At 37.6% G+C, this 22,697-nt stretch overlaps 1 protein-coding gene across 6 annotated transcripts in view; it reads left to right on the top strand.

Annotated features, from left to right (window-relative positions):
• MSRA (methionine sulfoxide reductase A) overlaps positions 1-22,697 on the top strand; it is a 482,141-nt gene that overhangs the window by 30,723 nt on the left and 428,721 nt on the right. The window contains exon 1 of one of the 6 annotated variants that reach the window (XM_036106021.2): positions 11,492-12,103. The exons of 4 other annotated variants lie outside the window; for them this stretch is intronic. In XM_036106021.2, coding sequence (XP_035961914.1) covers positions 12,091-12,103 — 13 coding nt within the window. In that variant the 5' untranslated portion in view covers positions 11,492-12,090. Of the gene's footprint in view, positions 1-11,491; positions 12,104-12,480; positions 12,521-22,697 lie in introns of those variants that run through there. One more of the 6 variants, XM_036106016.2, reaches the window with a different exon arrangement.

Raw genomic sequence — 22,697 nt, 5'->3', positions numbered from 1 at the left:
CATCTATCACTAACTCAGATATAATTTTTGTTCCAGATTAAGAACAAAGATGTAAAGGCATATTTCCAGGGATTTTTGAAGGGCACCAAAGGTTATGAATTTCATTTTAGCATCAGCAAATGACAAATCTAGTCTTAATAAGTTATTTTGAATTTAGGACCTCTAAAACTCAGAATTAGTTTTGTTTTTCTGGCTAATTATTCTAATGGGGAGACATTGCCATGCAGGTATTAGGATAAAATATTGTTTTTGGATATGTGACATATTTTCTAGTATTTTAAAAATCTCTTGGGTATTTTAAGGGAAATTTAATCCATCTGCTTTTGATCTAAATATAATTTACTCAGAATAATGGGGAAATATTTGATATCCAGAGAAATCTATTGATGCTCTTAAAGCTTTTCTCCTGGGAAATAAGAAATCACAGTTTTTCCAAGAGTAAATCACAAACCTACAATGTCTAATTTTTCTGCTTATTTAATAAAATCTGAGTTAAGCATCAATTGGGCAGTCCAGATCAGTTATTTTTAATTTTTTGAAACTTCCTTTTAAAGCCATGCATAGGAAATTTTCTTCAAGGAGGTTTTCTTTTTTTCTTATTCTGACAGTTATGTCTGCTAACTATTTTTTTTTTTTAAACAATGATTTTGGAAGATTTAAGGTAATAAAATGATTCTGATGTCTGTGGATTAATAGTGTCTGCATTTAAGATGTTTCAGACCTGTCAGAAGTTTGGAAATGGCATTTGAATGTATTTCTTAATTTTAATTTTAAAACACTTCCTCTGAGAATTAGATACCACTCCTAAGGGAATATTTTGAATTTAAAAGAGGAAGTTCAGGCCAAGGTACAGCCAAATTTTGTACTCTTGAAAGACCTGAAATCCAATTACAAATAAAAGAAGAGGTCATGATATCAGTACCATGGTTTGGAAGTGCAATCTGAAAGAACTTGGTGGGGGGGTGTATTAGATTATAAGAGTGTCTTGGGTGGCTCCCCAGGGATTGAGGGGCAAGGCCTGGTGTTTTAGCCACCTGGATACTCCGACACACTGTTCCTTCAGTAGCTGTTTTCAGGAGTGGGGGGTGGAGGGGACTTCATGCCACTTTCCAGGATTGACTTCTTCTGACCCCCCTGAGGACAGTGGTGTTCATAGCTCTTCTCTTTCCAGGGTGGGCTTTGCATGTCTGATTTGGGCCTTGGCCTTGTTCCTTCAGATCCCCCCTCTCCACTTGAAGCCCACCTGCCGGAAGTCTGGGCAGGAGCCTGTCCCCTGCTCCACAGCCCTCTGCTGCCCTCTGCTGCCCACTGCAAATGGCAGTTAACCCTCCCGTCCCAGCTGGCCTGTGGGATCTGGTGGCTGGGTGCTTGCGGTAGTCTTCTGGCCTCTCTTTCCTGTAGTTCAGCACGCAAATCATAGCCAGACAGATTATCCCTTCACATGCGAATCAGCTCAATTGTAGTGATTAGGTGCACAGACTGGCTATAGACTGCCTGGGTTAAGTTCCAGCTCTGCCCTTTATTAACTGTATGACCTTGGGCAAGTTGTATGACTTTGGGCAAGTTAGTTAAAGTCTGTATGCCTCAGTTTCCTGGCCTGAAAAATAGGTTGATCCTGCTCATATGAGGTCGGTATTACTGTTATGAGGAATAATGAAATGAGAAGTATTTGGAGCAGTGGCATATAGTAATTGCTAAATAAATATTCGTTATTGTTATACTGATCACCTGCCCCTCTTATTTAGGATTTACTGTAGACCAGCTTTTCCCAAAACGCAAGGTGATATTAGATGGTTCAAGGGTATGGCATTGAATAACATGGGCCACAGTGAGAAAACCTTTTTTTCTACTATCTTTCAGCTCTTCTGGTTCTATCAAGGTGCAGGTGTCAACTTGGTGCCAGAATGTTTTTAGTCCTTCTCCAACACTTGTTAATTTCTCTTTTTAATAGATACAGGCCTCAAGGTTATAAATAGCTATAAGCTTTGACAATTTAATAGCACCCATTTTAACAGGTTTTTTTTTTTAATTTCTGGCAAATGATGCTGGTTTTCATTTTATAGTTGTATTATAAAGTTTCCTTTATAAAGTTAATGACAAATATAAAATTTCCTTCAAAAACTAATCTAGGTTAAAAAGAAGTTAGTTTAGGGGCGCCTGGCTGACAGTCTGAAGAGCATGTGACTCTTGGTCTCGGCATTGTGAGTTCAAGCCCCACATTGGGTGTAGAGATTACTAAAAAAAAAATAAACTTAAAAAAAAAAGTTTGTTGAAAGAATGTTAAGTATATAATAAATCATACTATAATTTCAAATATGGCAAAAATCATGAACATGGCACTAAAATGCCTGAGGTTGAGGAAACCCCATGGGAGATGTGAATACATGCCTTGGGACTTTGTAGTGGGTGCTCAGCTGGCCTGGGACCCTTTCTGCTCCCCTTATGGACTTCTGCCTTGTCCATACTGCTTTGCTGATGGCTGACATGTCTTAAGCATTCCTGCCTTGGATTTTTTTCTCAAGAATGCCCTCCAGGTTCCACTTATCCTTCAAGTCCCCATTAAAAGTAACATCCTGGGTGCCTGGGTGGCTCAGTTGGTTGAGTGTCCATCTGACTCTTGATTTTGGCTCAGGTCATGATCTCGGGGTTGTGGGATCACGCCCCGCATCAGGCTCTGTGCTGAGCAGGGAGTCTCCTTGGGATTCTCTCTCTCCCTCTCCCTCTGCCCCTCCCCCCACTCATGTTTTTTTTTTTTTTTCCTCTCTCTCAAAAAAAGAACATTCTCTGTAAGGCCTCCTTGAACACTTGCTTCAGTCTTCTCTCCTTCCTCCAGATTCTATTACATTCTTTGCCCGTTCTGTATATTGGCAGTCATTTTTTGGTTTATGGTATCTGTTATTTCCATTTCCCTGTCCTGTTTTTGCAACTGGAAGGAAAGGACTGGAAGCTCCTTTAGGTTGGGGACAGTGTCTTAGTCATCTCAGTATCTCCTTTAGGGCTTAATACAGTGTCTTGGATACAGTAAATACTCTAATACTCAGTGTTTATAGATTGAGGTGTCATTTATATAGCATAAAACTCACTGCTCTGGGTGTGCAATTTGATTTTTTAAAAAATATTGTATACAGATGCGAAATCGTTAACACAGTCCTGTCCAGAACACTTTGGTCTGTTCTGAAGTTCTCTCCTGCCGTTTTGCAGCCAGTCCTCTCCCCTACCCCAGCCCCAGACAGCCAACGATCTCCCTTCTCTACGTAGAGTTTTATCTTTTTAAAGGTATTTCATAGAAATGGAATCACACAACACATCGTCTTTTCTGTCTGGCTTCTTTCACTTAACATGATGTTTCTGAGGCTCACCCATGTTGTTGCATGTATTAGTAATTGGTGACTTTTTGTCGTGTAGCATTGATAGGCTGCATTTTGTTTAACCATTCGCCATGTTGTGGACTTGGGAATTGTTTGCGGTTTTTGGCTGTTGAGAAGAATTTCTTGATAAATGTTCATGTGCAGGTCTGTGTTTTCTCACAGGTAGACTTAGGGCTGGAAATTGCTAGTTCTTATGGTAAGTATAAGTTGAACTTTTCAAGACACTGCCACACTGTTTACCATTTTGTATTCCCAGCAGCGATGTATGAGGGGTCCAGTTTCTAGCATCCTCAGCAACACTTGGCATTTACTGTCTTTTTTCTTTTAGCCTTTCTCATGGGTGTTGAGGGGTGAATCAAGGATGGCTCTTGGATTTTCAGGTTGAGCAGCTGAGTGCCATTAAATTGAGGCTGAAAGAGGAAGGAACTTTTCTGAGAACAGTCAAGAGTTCTGGTTTGACAAAGTGGAGTTTGAGGTATCTATTAACCATTTCAGAGAGACTGTTAAGTCAGTAGTGGGATGTGTCTAGTCTGTCTTCCGGAGCTCATTTAGTAATGGAATCTGGAATAGTTGCTTCAATTTCCTATATTTTAGATAACGTGTCTGATGGTCTGGAAAGTCACATAACTTCTTCTGATGTCAGTGTCCTTATCTATAGAGTAAAATAACACCTGTCTTCCTCCAAAGGTTGGGTGAGAAGTGAAATGAGTTAAGGAAGGGGAAAGTGCTTATTAGCATAGATATTACTCATGCATGATTACCTTTTGTTGATGTCATTGCTGTGTTCATTGTGGCTTCTAACCCCATATTTTGCACATAAGCAAGTGCTCAGTAAATACTGGCTTGATGAATCAATGAACGCAGATAATGACTACGTGCATAATGGGGGAGATGGGAGAGAGGAGAAAGAAGAAAGAAAGATGAGACTGGTGAGAGGGAGGTGGGGGAGGAGAGGAGAACAGAGAGAATGGGTAGAATTTAGATCTGCCTCGGGAAGGATGGCCCTATAATTCCATGCGTGAGCTTTGTGGAAAGGCCATGTGTCTTTTGTTCTATGACATCACATATGTCATATAATAACAATATGTAAAGTGTAGTATTTCTTAAGTGTCTTATCTTCATACTAGACTTTAAGCTTTTTGAGGGCAGGGGTAGTTTCTGATGTGCCTCTGGATTGCCTAGAGCCTTAGCTTACTGCTTTAAGCTTAAATGAACACCACAAATATGTATAAAATGAATGAATACACCTTTCAAACTTCTGTCCTTATTCTATCTAAAGTGACCTGTATTTGACTTTTGGTTGGTCAGTAGGTTACACTTCAGCTTATTTCCTTCTTGTGATCCTAGGATGTCGTGCACATGCTTCTGCCATGGCTGATGGGTGACCTGTAGTCGCAACTGCTTGTTTACATACCTGCTGCATGATGGCAGGGGTTCCATATCCCTGGCACAGGCCCGGCATGTAGTGGTTGTTTAAATAATGTTTGAGAGAATGATTCCTGAGTGGATATCATTATTTAAGACTTAATGAATAGCTGGGAAAGAAGACCAGATTCATGCTCTTTGGGGTTTCAGATTATAGAAGATCTAAACCTAAGGAGGGAAAGAAAGTGGGGAAATGGTCCAATAATTCTGTTTTCCCTCATTTTCTTTCTTTTTTAAAAAAGATTTTATTTATTTATTTGAGAGAGAGAGAGAGTGCACAAGCAGGGGGAGGGGCAAAGGGAGAGGGAGAAGCAGGCTCCCCGCTGAGCAGGGACCCAGGACCCTGGGATCATGACCTGAGCTGAAGGCAGACACTTAACTGACTGAGCCACCCAGGTGTCCCAGTTTTCCCTCATTTTCTTGTGGACAAGATAGATATATTCTGTCTGGTTAGGAAGTAGGTCCCCACTACCATCTTACGTCTTAGGTGACAGTGTTAGCTCATGTGGTAAATATTCTGAGAGGGCCACAGCCTGAGAAGTTCTTGTTAGGTTAGTTCATTAGGGAGTATTTTTCTAGATTGGCTCAAAACAAAGGATTTTAAACATTATTTTTTTAGAAAAACATTTTTTTGTTAAAATCTTGTGTGAACCTCATACCTATAAGTCATAAAAACAGAACTACTGTAGTTTTTGCAGTGGTGATGTCTTAGAACCTTGCCTGCTTATCCTTTCTTTGTCCTCTTTGAGGGCCCTGCAGCCTCTGGGGAGCTCCAGGTCTCTGGAAGAACAAAGTTTGAAAAATCATGAAGTTTGTGCATTTTGACCTCCTGTTTCTTCTGTTACCCTCATAGACTTCGCTAAGTCTGTAGAAAGACTTAACCATGCTACTACCATCTGCAACCACTAACTTACAGACTCTGTAAAACTTCTACGAATCAGTCCTTTTTCATTGTATGTTCTGTCTGAGAGGTTGAATCAAAAGGATGTGTTGAGGCTACCAATAAATCATAAGTGGTATGCACTGGGAAGAAAATTCCCCATATTTGTGAATCTGCCCTTGTGAGTATATTAGTCAGTATCCTGTGTGGGTACAGAGAGTGCCCTGTCCAAGCAGGTGGCTGGGAGAGGGACCCATGGGGACGTGGAGGAGAGACGGGGATTAAAATGTTGGGTCTGATCCTGGGTTAGCACTGAGGAAGCCTCCCGAAGCCTGCTGGGATCAGGGTGCCTGGGAAGAGCTGCCTAAGTTGTGGGATAAGGTTTGCTAACATGTGACCGAGGCTGGCTGTCAAACTTTTGAATTCACTAGGTCCTGGCAGTTAGGGAAAGAAGATGGAGTGACTTCAAGGCGGGCCTGGCAGTCCAAGAGAGCAGGCACTATTTGAGGAGTCAGAACCAAGACAGTGGGCAGAAGGGAGCTGTGTTTGGAGAGGCCAGGAATGTTGGAGTTGGCCAGGGTCTCACCAAGAAGTCAAAGCAGAGGAAGGCACGAGAATTTGCTGGGTAGACTCCTGGAGCAGATTCACACGGACAAGGTTTTAGCTAATGTGTAGTGTTTTTTGTAAAAAGGGCTTTTGTGGGTTTACCTTGAGATGTAATCATTCAAAATACTCAAAATACTGGAGAGATGGACTGCAACTTTATTTTTATTGAGATATAACTCACATACCATAAAAGTCACCTTTTTATAGTATGCAATCAAGCAGTTTTTAGTATATTTATGAAGTTGTACAGCCATCCCCACAAATTCCAGAACATTTTCATCACTCCAAAAGGAAACCCTGTACCCATTAGCTCCTCCCCATTCTTCTCTCTGCCTAACCCCTGGCATCCACTAGTCTGTTTTCTGTGTCTATGGATTTGTCCATTCTGGACCTTTCGTACAAATAGAATTGTACAATATGTGGACTTTTATGTCTGGCTTCTTTCACTTAGCATAGTTTTTTTCAAAGGTTCATCCATGTTAAAGCATGTATCAGTGCTTAATTCCTTTTTATGGCTGAATAATATTCCATTTTATATTTAGACCACATTTTATTTACCTGTTCATCTGTTGATGGACATTCAGATTGTTTTCACTTTATAGCTATTATGAATAACACTGTTAAGAACATTTGTGTGCAAGTTTTTGATTCACTCTGACAATCTGTCTTTTAATAGGTGCATGTAGACCATTGATGTTCAAAATGATTATTGATATAGTTGGATAAATATCTACCATATTTATTACTGTTTTCTATTTGTTGCCCTTGTTCTTTGTTCCTATTTTTGTCTTCTACTTTTTTTCTGCCTTTTGTGGTTTTATTTTATTTTTTTAAAGATTTTATTTATTTATTTGACAAAGAGAGAGCACAAGCAGGGGGAGTGGCAGGCAGAGGGAGAGGGAGAAGCAGGCTCCCCACTGAGCGGGAAGCCCAATGTAGGGCTCAATCCCAGGACCCTGAGATCATGACCTGAGCCAAAGGCAGATGCTTAACCCACTGAGCCACCCAGGCGCCCCTGCTTTTTGTGGTTTTAATTGAACATTTTATATGAACTCATCTTTTCTCTTTTCTCAGTGTATCAGTTATACTTTTTAAAAAAAACTTCATTTAGTGATTGCCCTAGAGTTTATAATACATCTTTACAACTAATCCAAATCCACTTTCAAGTAACATTGCCCTACTACATGGGTAGTGTGAGTATCTTATAATAACAAAATAATCCTAATACCTCTCTCCCACCCTAATATCATTGCTGTCTTTTGTTTCACTTATATATAAGCATATATAAGCATATAGTTATACAAATGATCATATACATATACACATATATATACAAACATAAGCATTTATAATTAAGTACATGGCTATTATTTTGAACAAACTCTTATCTGTTAGATCAATTAAAAATAAGAAAAAAGTTTTTATTTTACTTTCACTTTTGCATCTTCAGTGCTCTTCCTTTCTTTATGTAGATCCAATTTCTAATCATGAAAAGGCATTGGGTTTTGTCACATGCTTTCTGTATGTATATTGAGATGATTGAGTGGTTTCTGTCCTTTATTTAATATGGTATAGTACATTGATTGATTTTTCTATGTTGAACCAACCTTGTATTCCTGGGATAAATCCCACTTGGTCATGGTTTATAATCCTTTGTACATGTTGCTAGATTCAGTTTGGGAGTATTTTGTTGAGAATTTTTGCATCTGTATCCATAAGGGATATTGGTCTGTAGTTTTCTTGCAATATCTTTATCTAATTAAAAAAAATTTTTTTTATTCTTTATTTCATTTATTTCCAGTCTGGTCTTTATTATTTCTTCACTGGTTATTTAGGAGTATTTTTTCCATATATTTGTGATTTTCCCAATTTTTGTCCTGTGATTGATTTCTGCTTTTATTCCATTGTGGTTGGAGAAATACTTTGTATGATTTCAGTCCTTTAAAATTTATTGGCACTTGTTTTATGGTTTAATGTATTGTCTGTTTTGGAGAATGTTCCATGTGCCCTTGAGAAGAATGTGCATTCTGCTGTTGAGTGGAGTGTTCTATAGATGTCTGTCAGGTCTAGTTGCTTTACAGTGCTGTTCAAGCTTCTCTTCCTTGCTGATTTATATAGTTGTTCTAGCTATTATTTAAAGTGGAGTATTGAAGTCTCCACCTATTATTGGAAAATTGTCTGTTTGTTGAATTGCCTGTTTCTTCCTTCAATTATTTCATTTTTTGCTTTATATATTTTAGGGTTCTTTGGTTATGGGTATGCATGTTTATAATGGTTGCATCTTCTTGATGAATTGACCCTTTTATCATTATAAGATGGCTTTATTTGTTTTTAGTAACAATTTTTGTCTTAAAATGTATTTTGTCTGATATTAGTATGACCATTCCAGCTTTCTTTTGGTTGCTGTTTGCATGGTATATATTTTTAAATTTTTTTACTTTCAAACTATTTGTGTCTTTGAATCTAAAGTTGTGTCTGTTGTAGACAGCACATAGTTGGATTATGTATTTTAAATCCATTCTGCCAGTCTCTGTCTTTTAATTGGAGTCTTTAGTTCATTTAAGTTTAATGTGAATACTGATGATGTTGTATTTATTTCTGCCATTTTGCTGTTTTTTCTCTTTGTCTTTTTTCTCTGTTCTTCCATTACTACCTTCTTTTGTGTTAAATATTTTTCTATGGTAACATTTTAATTCCCTTGTTTTCTTAGTGGTTGCTTTTAAGTTAACATTTTAATTTATAACAATCTAATTCAGATTTATATCAACTTAATTTCAGTAGTATACAAAAACTTTGTTCCTGTATAATTGTGTTTCATCTCTCCTTTATCCTGTTGTCACAGATTACATCTTCACATATTGTGTGTCCATCAACATAGATTTATAATTATTGCTTTTTTTTTAAAGGAAGTCTTTTTTTTTTAAAGATTTTATTTATTTATTTGACAGAGACATAGTGAGAGAGGGAACACAAGCAGCGGGGAGTGGGAGAGGGAGAAGCAGGCTTCCCGCCAAGCAGGGAGCCCGATGTGGGGCTTGATCCCAGGACCCTGGGACCATGACCTGAGCCGAAGGCAGACGCTTAATTACTGAGCCACCCAGGCGCCCCTATAATTATTGCTTTATGCTGTTGTCTTTCAAATCAGGTAGTAGAAAAAAGTTATCAACAAAAAATACATTTATACTACTTTTATTTTTTATTTTTTTCGGTGGGGAGGGGCAGAGGGAGAGGGAGAGAGAGAACCTTAAGCAGGATGCACGCCCAGAGTGGAGCCCAGTCTCACAACCCTGAGATCATGACTTGAGTCGAAATCAGGAGTTGAATGCTTAACTGACTGAGCCACTCAGGTGCACCACATTTATACTACTTTTAATATTTGCTTCTGAGGTTACCTTTACTTGTGCTCTTTATTTCTTCATGTGGATTTGAGTTACTGTTTAGTCTCCTTTCATTTCAGCCTGAAGGAGAAAGTTCCTTTAGTATTTCTTATAGGGCAGATCTACTAGCAGTAAGTGTTCTGCTAGTAGTGTTGCTTATCTTGGAGTGTCTTAGTGCCTCTTTGAGTTTTGAAGGAGACTTTTGCTGATATAGAACTCCTGGTGGATGTTTTTTTTCCTGTCAGCACCTTGACTCGGTCATCCCACTGCTTTCTGGGCCTCCATGGCTTCCAATGAGCAATCAGCTGTTAATCTTATTGGGGCCCCTAATCTGTGAGGAGTCACTTCTTCCTTGCTGCTTTCAAGATTCTTCCTTCGTTCTTTAACTTTGTCAACAGTTTGATTATAAATTGCAAATCCGCCGTCATCCCTGCCCATGTCTCATCACCCTTATTTGGAAGGATGACACAGAACACTTTTGTTAGTGCTTTAATTCAACACTTATAATATCTTGTAGCATTTCTCTGATCTGTCAGCTTATGACTTAGTAATATGTGGTTTCGTTTTTCATTATCATATTTCATAGTTTTATGGAACTTCAGAATGATACATATGTGATCCATTGCCATAATTTATTCATCCCCATAGATTTATCGAGCACCTGCTTATGGAAGACTTTCAGTTTTCTTAGATAAGTGACACGTGGTCCCACCTGAGCATGGCCCATCTGGCTGGTGAAGGCCACATACTCAACTAACTACTATATGATTAGAGTGAAGGTATACTGAGTATAAGCAGAGTATTTTGGGACCACAGAGGAGGAAGTCACTGATTTTTATATTTGATAGATGAGCAAAATGAGGAATGTATAGATTAAGCATTTGGGATCTTGAGATTACATACCTTAGAAAGTCAGAGCCAAGGACTAGAACCTACTATTCGGATTTTTTCCCATGAAACCATGGTGATTCTAGAGTATAGCTACTCTGTATTTTCAAGCAAATAGCAGAAAACGATTTGTCAGAAGTCGATGCTGTTGGTGCTAGGATTTGGGTACCATAGCATATCTTCTTGTTTTCAAATGTATTAATTGGTCTGCAAAGGACAAGTAGATGTGTGAAGCATAGACTATTTTGCTTTAAAAGATGTGCATGCTACAAATAAAAATAAACAGTATTTATTTATACTTAATAATTACAGAGGTATGAATTTAGTAAACAAGTGACTATGTTGAAATTTGAGGTTCATAATATGAAAACATACTTAATTTTACTAAATCTACCCCTAAGTTTCTTCTTCCACTTTTAATTGATATTTATATTTTGAAAGTAATTCTCTCCCCCCTTCATATCTGGTAAAATTTTGGATGGGTACAGCTTATATTAGAATTTCCTTAATAATGGGATTTGCTGTTCAATCAGAACTATGTTCTTTTCCCATAGGGTAAAGCATGACTTATTTGGGCATACAGTTTTAATTTTAATCTGCATGCCTCCTTTTCTCTCCTCCCATGATTCTTTGCAGCAGGGCAAGGAAAAGCAAGTCTTATAAAAAGAAATACAGTATGTGGTGCTTATTAAAGTTACATACATCTCTTCTCACAGGAGAATTTTGATTTACTGCAGGTTGTGCATATGTCGCATATGGACATTTCTAGGGAACAGATTCCTTATCGCTGAACAGTGAATGGCTTCTAGTACTCCATTATTGCTCCGGGAACATGTTAGTAATGATTATGAAAGGTAGGATACCATGAAATCTGTAAGGTGATTTGGCAGAAGTCGATGCTGTTGGTGCCAGGATTTGGGTACCGTACCACAGTTTCCTGTTTTCAAATGTATTAATTGATCCGCAAAGGACATCTTTTGGAGACAAGAATTCAGACAGACTGGCACAGGCTGGACCTCCGCCAAGACTGCTCGGAAGGTTGCCATACTGGGAGCAAAAGAGTGAGAGAGAAAGAGAGAGAGAGGGAGAGGGAGAGAGAGAGGCAGAGGGAGAGCTGAGGAAAGAAAAAAAGGCAAGACTTGGCACAGCTCAGTCAAATCAGCTTCTTTTGTCTGCTTTCTCGGCTTGAGCTTCAGGAAAGAAAACCGTCCTGGGGTACAGAAAAACTCAGAACTTTTTGGTTTTCAAACTTAGAAGGCTTTTTAAGTCTCTTGGGCTATTTGAAAGTGTTGGTACATACAATGACGTTTAGTCACCAGTATTAAGGGAAATAAAAGCCTTTTTCAAAATGAAGCTTCCACAGTGTCCATGCATTTGGGAAATACTGTATTTGATTTTTTGCATGTATGATTATACCATGAGAGACAGGATTAATATAGAAGATGGCAAGGCAAATTTCTAATTAGAGAGAATATTAATTTTCTACAAAATAAAGTTTGTTCATCAGTACAAACCTGCTTTCAAATCAAATCAGACATCCTTCGGAATGTGTTCAGAACGTAAGTTTTTAGATTTTATTTTATTTTATTTTTTCCCATTTGTAGACATTCACGTTTCAAGGAGCCTTTCTAAGATTTTATGCAACCCAGCCAGGAAGTCAGAGTAAAAGTTGTTTTATCCATGTGTTTAAGAAAACGTTTTCTTAAAGCAACAGCTTTTATTTCTGCTGCTTCATGCTGTCCTAAACTACATCCCCCAGCAATGAGTGACAACACTGAAGACCAGAAAGGCAAGCTGAAGACACCAGACTTCGTTTGAAGGGCAAACAAGAAATGTGAGCTTGGTCATTATTTTTGTGTGTGTCTTTGCTCTGAACCAGTTTTTGGAGGTGGGTGGGGAGGTGGGTGGGGAGGTGTCTATGTCTAAAAGATGTGTGCGATTAGGGAATTCTCATTGTGAGAAGAAAATGATAAAAGGTAATTTTTATGATACTGGCAGAAAATGGCTGGGAATGGTAGAGAATAGAAATTTAATCTTTTGGATAAGACGTAGCAAGCTGTGTTTGCAATACTTGGAGAAAAATTCCATTATTTTTAGTTGATTAGATTGTATAATTAAACGATTACTATAGCTTGGCTCTCTCAAAATGTTTTAAGTAGAAGGAAAATCTAGAAAGTTCATGGATTTGCTTTTCAATATTACCCAGAATTTTACTTGGATACATACTTTAAATCTAATTTCTTAATAATAAAGTTTCTATTAGGCCTGGTTATGGTTCGATTGTGATAGTTCTGCTCTTAAAAATCAGCATTATTATAGGAGAGGTTAGCTGTAAGGTACGTATTTTTGTGGACCACCCTCATTGTCAGTAAGTATTGCTGTTTCTAAAGAACAGAGTTTGACTTGTAGCATTAGGTTATGACTTACTATGATAATATATGTTCTTTTTTTTTCATATACTGAAAGAATATAGGGAAATTGTATATATTCACATAAGTACTGATCATTTTGGGTAGTATAAAAGACTGCTCCATGCTTTTGTTTTGAGCATGTAATCAGGGATTTGTTAATCCTTTCACAAAAAAAATTTTTTTTTGTTTATAGCTTTATATTACTGCGCGCCTTAAATGATCCATTGTTTCAAATGGTTTTTGTGGTATCATAATGACATACATCAGCAATTCTGAGAATGGCATTTAATATACAAATACGAGTTAAAAATATGTGAGATCTAATACAGGTGTTTGCATAGTTGAGCTTAAGTATTTCCTTCAACTTTTTAACTAATCAACATTTTGATCTTCAATAAAATGAAATCACTTAGTGCTCACTTGGGTTGCCAAAATGACAACCTTTGTTTTATAAGCTTCTTTATACACCACCTCGCTGATACTCCTAAAATGGACGCCAAGACATAAAAGACATGCTGATAGGCACTGGGAAGGAGATGCTTGCATGGCTACAGTCTTCCTGTTGAACTGCTCACAGGATCCTTCACGACCATGCTAGCAACCAACAATATAGGACGCAAAAAGAAAGTTTAGCAAATAAGTTTAAATTAGAGCTACGTTTTCATTCTGACCGTCTTATTACCGATTTTTGTTTACTTTTATTTACTTTTTAAACATTTAACATAACCTCTCATCATTTAGGTTTGCTAAATATATGACTTCTTTAATTTATTTGAGACCATTTTCCCTTAAAGTTAAAAGAATCATTTGCTAGCTTATTTCAGAACTTCTTCGCAGCGAACTCAGTGAGAATAAACTGATCTTATATCCGGACTATTTTATGTCCAATTGTTTTCTGACAGGATAATAAGAAATAAGTAAATTAGAAAACAAAGATGTCAGAACACACCTTAAGAAATATTAAATTTTTCGATACTGGTAAAGCTACATTTTATGGTGTTTATTAGACTTAAGATTTGATAATAAATATTAGCTTGTATACCCAATAAAGTTTCTTACTAATATATTCTCTCTGGCCTACTTGTTACATATCTTAAAATGAAAAAAGTCCCATATTAAAATGTTCCTTGTTAACTGGGTATAGAATAGGCACTCCTTTGTACAACCTTTTTAAAAAGGTATGTTTAAAAATTGATTACATTTTCAAACACATATGTTAGGCTTAACACAAGGCATTTTTCTTTACTTTTAGACCTTTTATTATATAAACACATTGATGTTTAGGCTGTGAATTATTTCCATATCAGTATTAATATTTCAAATATTATTTTAAAGTGTGTAAATACTAGTAGTATGATTGTAAATGAACTCTGTCTCAGCATATATTCATTGTAGTTTGAATTATAGATTTTGAAGTAGAATTATTAAGACAGAAATGGATTAATATTTAACTGCTACTTGATACCTATTATTCAGTCCCATTTAGATGTGTATACCTGAACATGCAAGCACATAATTCTATAAACTAGTGGAAACCTCTTAGGGCGCCTTAGCCCAGCATTTTATAATTATTCAGTCATTTATTCATTCATTGAGCAAATGTTTATTGAGTACCCACTTAAGCATGCTAATATTTTACTGACGAAATTATTTTGGGTAACAGGGAAGGAAACCACATGCATGGATGGAAGAGAGCATAGATTTAAAATAGAAGTACAAAAGCTGAGATAGAAAAGAGTAGCACTGTAGTCAGATTTATTTCAATAGATTAAAGTATGTTAACTTTTATTGCACAATGTACATATTATAGAGTGTTATTATAAAACCTCAGGGGATTAGCTGTTGTCCATACAGCTCTGGGAACTTTGTTGGACCATTCTTCAGGTTGCTGCATCTTATTGGCCAAAAAGCTTCAGTTGTTCACGTCTTCTGATGGACATGTATAATAAGCAATTCAAATGTCATGAGAAAGAAGTTAAATAGGGAAGATCGAACCACGGCTCACATGCTAGATTTTACAGATACCAAAGTAGATGTCATTGAACTTTTGAAGATGTGGCTGCAACATAAAACACCAGCCTCTTTATGAGGGATTTTTGTTTTTCTTTGTTTTCTTTTCTGAGAAAGAGAAGAGGAGGCCAATCTCCTATCTGTAAGCAAGGGTGGCCCTTAGGAAGTAAGTTCGCTAAGGGGCTGTGTATTTTAAGCACACCAATCAGTTCACTTTCTGTGCTATCTAATGTTTTGTTTTGTTTCCTTAGTTTTGTTCACTAACATAAAGGCTCATAGGGATGATACATCTCTTGACTCTAGGCATGAGTGAGCTTTTAACTTGTGGGCTAACTTTATTCCATGTAGTTGTTCTTTCATATGAAAAGAAGGTATAGATTCACATTCTTAAGGGGAGGTGAAAGTCACATGAACCAGGGAGGTGAGCTTGGAGGTTGCCTTGGTGGCGAAGGCCTGTGTCAGGGTTGGTGGCAGGTGGCATGAGGTGAGAAATGTTTCAGCTGCAGGTATGAACTGCTGAAGTAATTCAACAAATATTCCCAGAGGGCCTGCTCTGTGCCAGGCCCCATGCTGGATGTAGGGGAGACAAAGATATAATTTCTCCCCATAAGAAATTCATAGTTGCAGGGAGGGGAAGGATAGGAATAACCAATAAAGGTGTATCTCTTTATAGTTTACCAATGCTTTCACCTGCATCTCATTAATCCTAGCGACAGAGCCTAGCACTGGTACATAATGGCCATCCAATATGGATTCATTGAAGGAATAAACCAAATTGTGAAGCAGATTATCTTCTTGAGGCTTATTTGATTAAGAAAACTTTTCTCATCATGGTTGAGGAACAAAAAGCAGTTATGTTTGCTTTTAATCTGAGTCTGTGTTGCTGGTTATGGGTTTAGGGGGAGTGGCGTGTAGGGCCACATTCTCTGTGACCGAGGTAGAACCCCTGAGGTAACCATTGGAGACAATATGAAATAAGGATTTGACTGGTACACAATGGCCCCAAATGCTCATTCCCTTCCTGGCAGCCCTCCATTGTCTTACATTCTCCCTCTCCTTGTTTCCCCAAAGGATCCCAGAGCCATAGGCCTTGGTGGTATGGCCTAGGGATGGAGCAGGCCAACAGACTGTCTAACAAGTTGGAAGTCTTCTTTATGTGCTCCTTGTGGGAAGAAGGCTGAGGAGATTGTGGTGAGGGAAACTTATGGAGAGCTGAGGGCACTGCTCAATAGCTGGCTTCAGTCCTGCCAATAACTTTACTAAGAGAGTGAGAGTAGATGTGGGATCTTGAGGCTAAACTAGAGTATCGAAAAAAATCAGCATTGAGAGTGTAATACAACATCATGAAGGGTTGCTGAGGCCAGTTCATGGTGAACTGCATCTTTTTAGGTCTTTCTCCAGAAAAGGAGAGGGAGGCCCAGGAGAGGGAGGGGCAGAGTCAAGACATTGTGTGTAATTATGAGGGGGTTGAAATTCAGGTCCAACTTTCCTGCTCAAGCCCTGTGCCTTGATCTGCTACAGGGAGGTACAGTCACCCCGGGTACAAGTGGTGGCCCTGGAGAGAGTGAGCATGGGGTGAATCCAAGCTTGGAATTAGAATAGCAGGAACTGAAGAAGGTCAGAGGGTGTGGGGCAAAGGAGGGCAGCGTTCCAGTATTTGCCCATGGGATCTAGGTCGGATAGGAGATGTGATCATCGGCAGGGTTCCAGAGAACATGGTGAAATAGGGAGAGATGGGTATGTAGAAATTCTGGTAAAGGGAAAGAAAAGGTTCAGGGAATACTGAAGTTAGGAATTTATTCTGAAACCCAGTAGGTCATGAATAACAGTACCAACTGCAAGGCGTGACTTGATTTTGTCATTGGTGGTGCCAAGGTTATTTTATTTCTCTAGAAGTAATTGTAGGAGAGGAAAGAAGTTACCTGTTTGTGTTCTGTATTCCACCATGTTCTAAGAATTAAAATTGTTTCTTCTGTTTTATAGTTAAGAATCTCTTGCTCCAATATAATTAGAATGCATCTAATGTATGGATCTTGAGGTTTTGTGTAAAATATTTTGGTATTAAAGTTTAGGTTTTAAAGAATTAGTCCCTCTGTAGTGATGTCATCCTTTTCATTCCATAGATCAGTGCCATTCATATCTTCTTTTCTGCTGGCCACTGTATGTTATTTTATTTTCCCTTACTTGAAAGATTGAATTGTTCCCAGAGACTCAGGAATGCTTGAAGAGAATGGGTTTCAGAGTCTCACCAACCTCAGTTTGAATTTTGACTCCATTTTTTACTTGTTGAACATTGGTCGAGTTGTGCAAACCCTGTTTCTTCATGTGTAAGACAAATTATGCTATCTTCCTCAAAGTTTTTTGGGAAGAGACATAAGGAAATATATGCAAAGCTCTTAGTGTACTCCCTGATACATAGCAAGTGCTCAATAAATGGTAGATATTGTTCTTTTTTTAGTTAAAATTAAAAAAATATTGTAGTAAAAATACATAACAGAAACTTTACCATCTTGGGGCGCCTGGGTGGCTCAGTCGTTAAGCATCTGCCTTCGGCTCAGGTCATGATTCCAGGGTCCTGGGATTGAGCCCTGCATCGGGCTCCCTGCTCCATGGGAAGCCTGCTTCTTCCTTTCCCACTCCCCCTGCTTGTGTTCCCTCTCTCGCTGTGTCTCTCTCTGTCAAATAAATAAATAAAATCTTTAAAAAAAAATAAACTTTACCATCTTAACCATTTTTAAGTGCACAGTTCAACCGCAGTAAGCATATTCTCATTGTGCGGTGATCACCACCATCCATCCACAGAACTCTTCTTGTAAAACTGAAACTCTGTACCCATTAAGCAACAGCTTCCCGTTCTCCCTTTCCCCTAGTCCCTGGCAGCCACTATTCTGCTTTCTGTCTCTATGAATTTGACTGCTCTAGGCACCTGATGTCAGTGGAACCATATGGTATTTGTCCTTTTGTGACTGGGTATTTTACTTAGCACCACATCCTCAAGGTTCAGTCATGTTATAACATGTGTCAAAATTTCCTTCCTTTTTAAGGCTGAATGACATTTCATTGTGTGCATAGACCTTTTTTTTTTTTTTTTTTTTTAACCCTTCTTCTGTTGATGGACACTTGGGTTGTTTCCACCTTTTGGCTTTTGTGAATAATGCTGCTTTGGGCATGGGTGTATAAATAATCTGTATGAGTCTTTGATTTCAGTTCTTTTGGGTATAGACCCTAAAGTGGGATTGCTGGATCAGTAGGCAGTATTAGCTCTTGTAGCAGGTTACATTTTTGAAAAACTTGTAAGCTGAAATGATGTAAGTTGAGTTTGACTTTTTAGCATAGATAATGGTAAAATAAATAGGAGGTTATAGACTTGACTGTGAGCTCATGATATCTAGCTTTTTTTTTTTTTTTTTTTTTGGTAGAAATAACTCAAATACCACATTCATCATCTCTAAATTATTTTCTAGTATAGAGTTTTGCATGGTATGTTAACCAGGGCACTACTCTAATCACTCACATAAAATAGTATTTATACAGTATTATGGAATATAATCGTCATATTTCATTTTTAACACAAAGTGGTTTCTTAGCCTTCTGACCATTTCTGTTTAGAGAATTTCCTTTTGCCATTCTTTTAGGGTCAGTCTGCTGGTAACAAGTCTTTTAGTTTTCCTTCAGCTGAGAATGTCTTGATTTCCCTTTTCCTTGAAGGATATTTTTGCTGGATATGGAATTCTAAGCTAACAGTTCCCTTTTTTTCCGGCACTTGAAAAATGTTGTACCACTTTTTTCTGCTTCTGTGGTTTCTGGTGAGAAATCTGCTGTTATTCCAGTTGTTTTTCCGTTCTAGATAAGATGATGTTTCTCTCTCACTACTTGCAAAAATTTTCTCTTTGTCTTTAGTTTTCAAAGAGTTCGATTGTGATGTGGCTTGGCATGGATTTCTTTGGCTTTATCCTGGGTTCACTCAGCTTCTTGAGTATGTAGGCTTATGTGTTTTGCCAGATTTAAAAAAAAAGTTTATTTATGTATTTTTAAGTAATCTCTGCACCCGATGTGGGGCTTGAACTCACCACTCTGAGATTAAGAGTTGTGTGCTGTTATGACTGAGCCAGCCAAGTGTCCCTGTCTTTTGCCAGATTTGCAAATTTTTCAGCCACAATTTCTTTGAGTAATTTTTTAAGGCTTGCCCTCTTTCTCCTTTCCTTCCAGGACTTGGGATGATATGAATGATAGATCTTTTGTTATAGTCCTACAAGTACTTGACACTGATAATTTTTTTAAAATTCTGTTTTTTCTTTGTTGTTCAGACTGGGTAATTCCTGTTGTTCCTATCTTCAGGGTCACTGATTCTTTTCTTTGTCATTTTCATTCTGCTATTGAGCCCACCTAGTGAGTTTTAATTTCAGTTAATGTATTTCATCTGTTGTTTCTTTGCTGAGACTTTCTATTTTTTCATTTGTTTCATGTCTGTTCATAATTGCTTATTGAAACATTTTTTTATGGTGGCAGCTCTAAAAATCCTTCTCAGGTAGTTCCAGTATCTGTGTCATCTTGGTATTGGGATCTGCTGATAGTCTTTTCTTGTTCAAGTTGAAATTTTCCTTGTCCTTGGTAGAATAAGTAATTTTGATTAGATCCTGGACATTTTGGGTGTTATGAGACTCTGGATCTTATTTAAATCTTCTGTGTTTTTTAAAAAGATTTATTTATTTATTTGAGAGAGAGAGCATGTGCACGAGCATGGGGGGAGGGGCAAAGGGAGAGGGAGAGAGAATCTCAAGCAGACTTGTGCTGAGTGCAGAGCCCAACACAGGGCTCGGTCCCACGACCCTAAGATCATGACTGGAGCCAAAATCAGGAGTCGGATGCTTAACTGACTATGCCACCCAGGTGCCCCTAAATCTTCTGTTTTTTTTTTTTTTTAAGATTTTATTTATTCATTTGAGACACAGAGATACAGAGAGAGAGAGAGAGAGAGAGAACATGAGCAGGGAGAGAGGCAGAGGGAGAGGGAGAAGCAGGCTCCTCGCTGAGCCAGGAGCCTGATGCAGGGCATGATCCCAGGACCCTGGGATCATGATCTGAGCCGAAGGCAGATGCTCAACCATCTGAGCCACCCAGGTGCCCCTAAATCTTCTGTTTTAATAGACTCCTCTGACAACATATCTGTAGAGGAAAAGGGAGCACTTCATCATTATTGCAAGGTGGGAGTGGAAGTCCAGGTTCCTCACTGGCTTTTATTTACAGCTTGCAGTGGCGGGGCGGGTGGGGTGCCTTATTACTGCCCTGTGAAATTCAGGTTCCCCATTGGTGGTACTGTTATTTAGATTATTAGTTTTGTACTTGGTGAAATAGCCTGAATAGTCCCTTAGCTGTTATCATTAAATTTAGCTTCTATTGTTGGTGCTATTTGTGTTTGATAAGTTATTTCACGATGTTTGAGTTCTCACTAGCCCTCTCTAATCACCTACTTCCCAAAGATTAGTATGTGTTTACCATTAGCACATTGAAGTGAAGAAACAAGATTATAGTTTCTACTTTATTAACTTTAAAAATTTATTTTTTAAAGGAGAGAAAAACCTACCTGTACAAGGTTTCCATTTTTCCCATTAATAATATGCTGGGTTTTATCAGACTTTTATAACTTATTTTTAGAAGAGGTCAGTATATTAGAAATCTTCAGAAGAAATGGATTTGACGGGAGGCTTGAAAAAAATGCAGTGATAAAGCATTTCATTTCATTTGCTAACTCACACCTGTGGTTTCAAGTTGATAACACAGACCTTAAAGATGATGCATATAACTTCAGAATAACAGATTTTTGAGATGCCTAGTGGTCATCTGTGGTATAGTATTAACAGTACCAGATCCCAGTACTGAATCACTTACTAACTGGGTGATCTTGGGAAAAACTCTGAAAGTCTAAAAGTTGACTTTTTGTCTCAAAAAAATGGGTGTCATAATACTAAATCAAAGGTTGTTAAGAATATTAAATGAGGTAATACAACTGAAGGCAATTTAACTGATAGATACTACACAAATAGGAGAGATAATTATCTAGTCTAGCTACTTCAAGCATATGACTGTGGTGGGTAAAGATAATGTATCTGATTCTGTAGGATTTCCAGTATTCTGTGTCAATAGATTATGGGTTATATACCTATCTCTTTAAAATGCTTTAAAAAGTCTTAATTATGAAAACTTTCAAATACATAGCAAAGTACTGAATAAAACAGAGTGAATACCCCTATACTCATTATCCAGAACTAACAAGTGCCATATTTATTTGCTCCAAATCTTTTTTTTTTAAGAAAAATAAAACATTAGGAATATAACTAAAGCCCTATCCTTTCACCCCTGAAATTGGTGTAGAACATTTCTATGTACATTTTTGTAGTATTACTACATGTATAGGTAACTATACACAATGTAACTGTTGTTTTGCATAATTTAAAATGCATATAAAATGATTTTATATCGTTGCTGTCTTTTTGCAGATGAGATTAGATATTTCTGAGATTGATCCATGTTGCTACTACAGGTCTAATGCCGCAGAGCATTTCATTTTCGATTATCCATTCTTCTGTGGTGGACATTTCATTTTTGCCGTGTGCTAACTGTGCTATAATGGACACCTTGCACATGTCTTCTGTACATATTTTCGATCTCTAAGGGAATTACCTAGAAATGGAGTTGAGTTGCCAAATATGTTAACTTTACTCAATAATACCAAATTATTCTTCAAAGCATTTGTACCAGTTAACATTAGGGCACTATCATATTTCTGTATCTCCTACTTGGTGGTATCAGACTTGGACATTTTGTCAATCTGGTCTGCAAGAAATATTTTGTTGTTATTTTAATTTGTGTACCTGATTACTTAGTGAGTTTGTGCATCCTTTTATGTTGACAATTTAGATTACCTTTTCTGTACATTCTCTATCCTTTGCACATTTTTCCTTTTAGTTGTTTTATTTTTATTAATTAGCAGTGTATTTATATGCCAATCCTTTATTATATGGGTTAAAATATCTTCTCAGTCTTTGATTAGTTTATTTTCCTTACAGCAGCTTTTGAAATCAACTATGGTATATGTTTGAAAAATTAGAATACTTTGATTTTTTATTCTCAAAGATGGTTTTAGTGATAATACAAGAATCCGTGCTTTTGGATGTGGCAAAAGAGGGCTAACGAGGCTAATATTTCTTTGAATGAACTAGAATTTTATCCCCTTAATTAATATCTAGAGGATAAAGCTTCTTAATTTTCACATAGACTTTTGGTCAGTTGAAATCATTGGGCAGATTCAGAGCTTCTGAGTACCAATTATTGAATAAGTGAGTATTGTGAAGTTTTATTTTGTTTTTTTGCAGAACCTCCTACAGCACACCAATAACATGGGCACATTCCCATTGCATCAGCAGCATTAGCAAATTGGAGTTCTTGGGCCCTTAGAATGTTCTGTTGATCTTATTACAGTGATTTCTATACAGTGAATAAACTCGGTGCAGTAAGCACTTTCTCCTTTCCCTAACCAGTCCTCTTGCTAACAAAATAACTTAATTGAGAAATTCAAACTGTTGGGCCAAGTGGAATTGAGTTGTGGCTGAGGCTCTTTGGGTATCTTTTGTTGTGCAATCAAGTAGCACTTATTCAACAACTTTCCTTGCTGTCCCGCCTAAAAAAAATCCCACCTAATCTCCCAAATCACTTTGCAAAACAAAAGAACACA

The sequence above is a fragment of the Halichoerus grypus genome, chromosome 3 (assembly GCF_964656455.1).
Source record: "Halichoerus grypus chromosome 3, mHalGry1.hap1.1, whole genome shotgun sequence".
Classification (NCBI taxonomy): domain Eukaryota; kingdom Metazoa; phylum Chordata; class Mammalia; order Carnivora; family Phocidae; genus Halichoerus; species Halichoerus grypus.
This window is presented reverse-complemented; position numbering and strand designations above follow the sequence as displayed.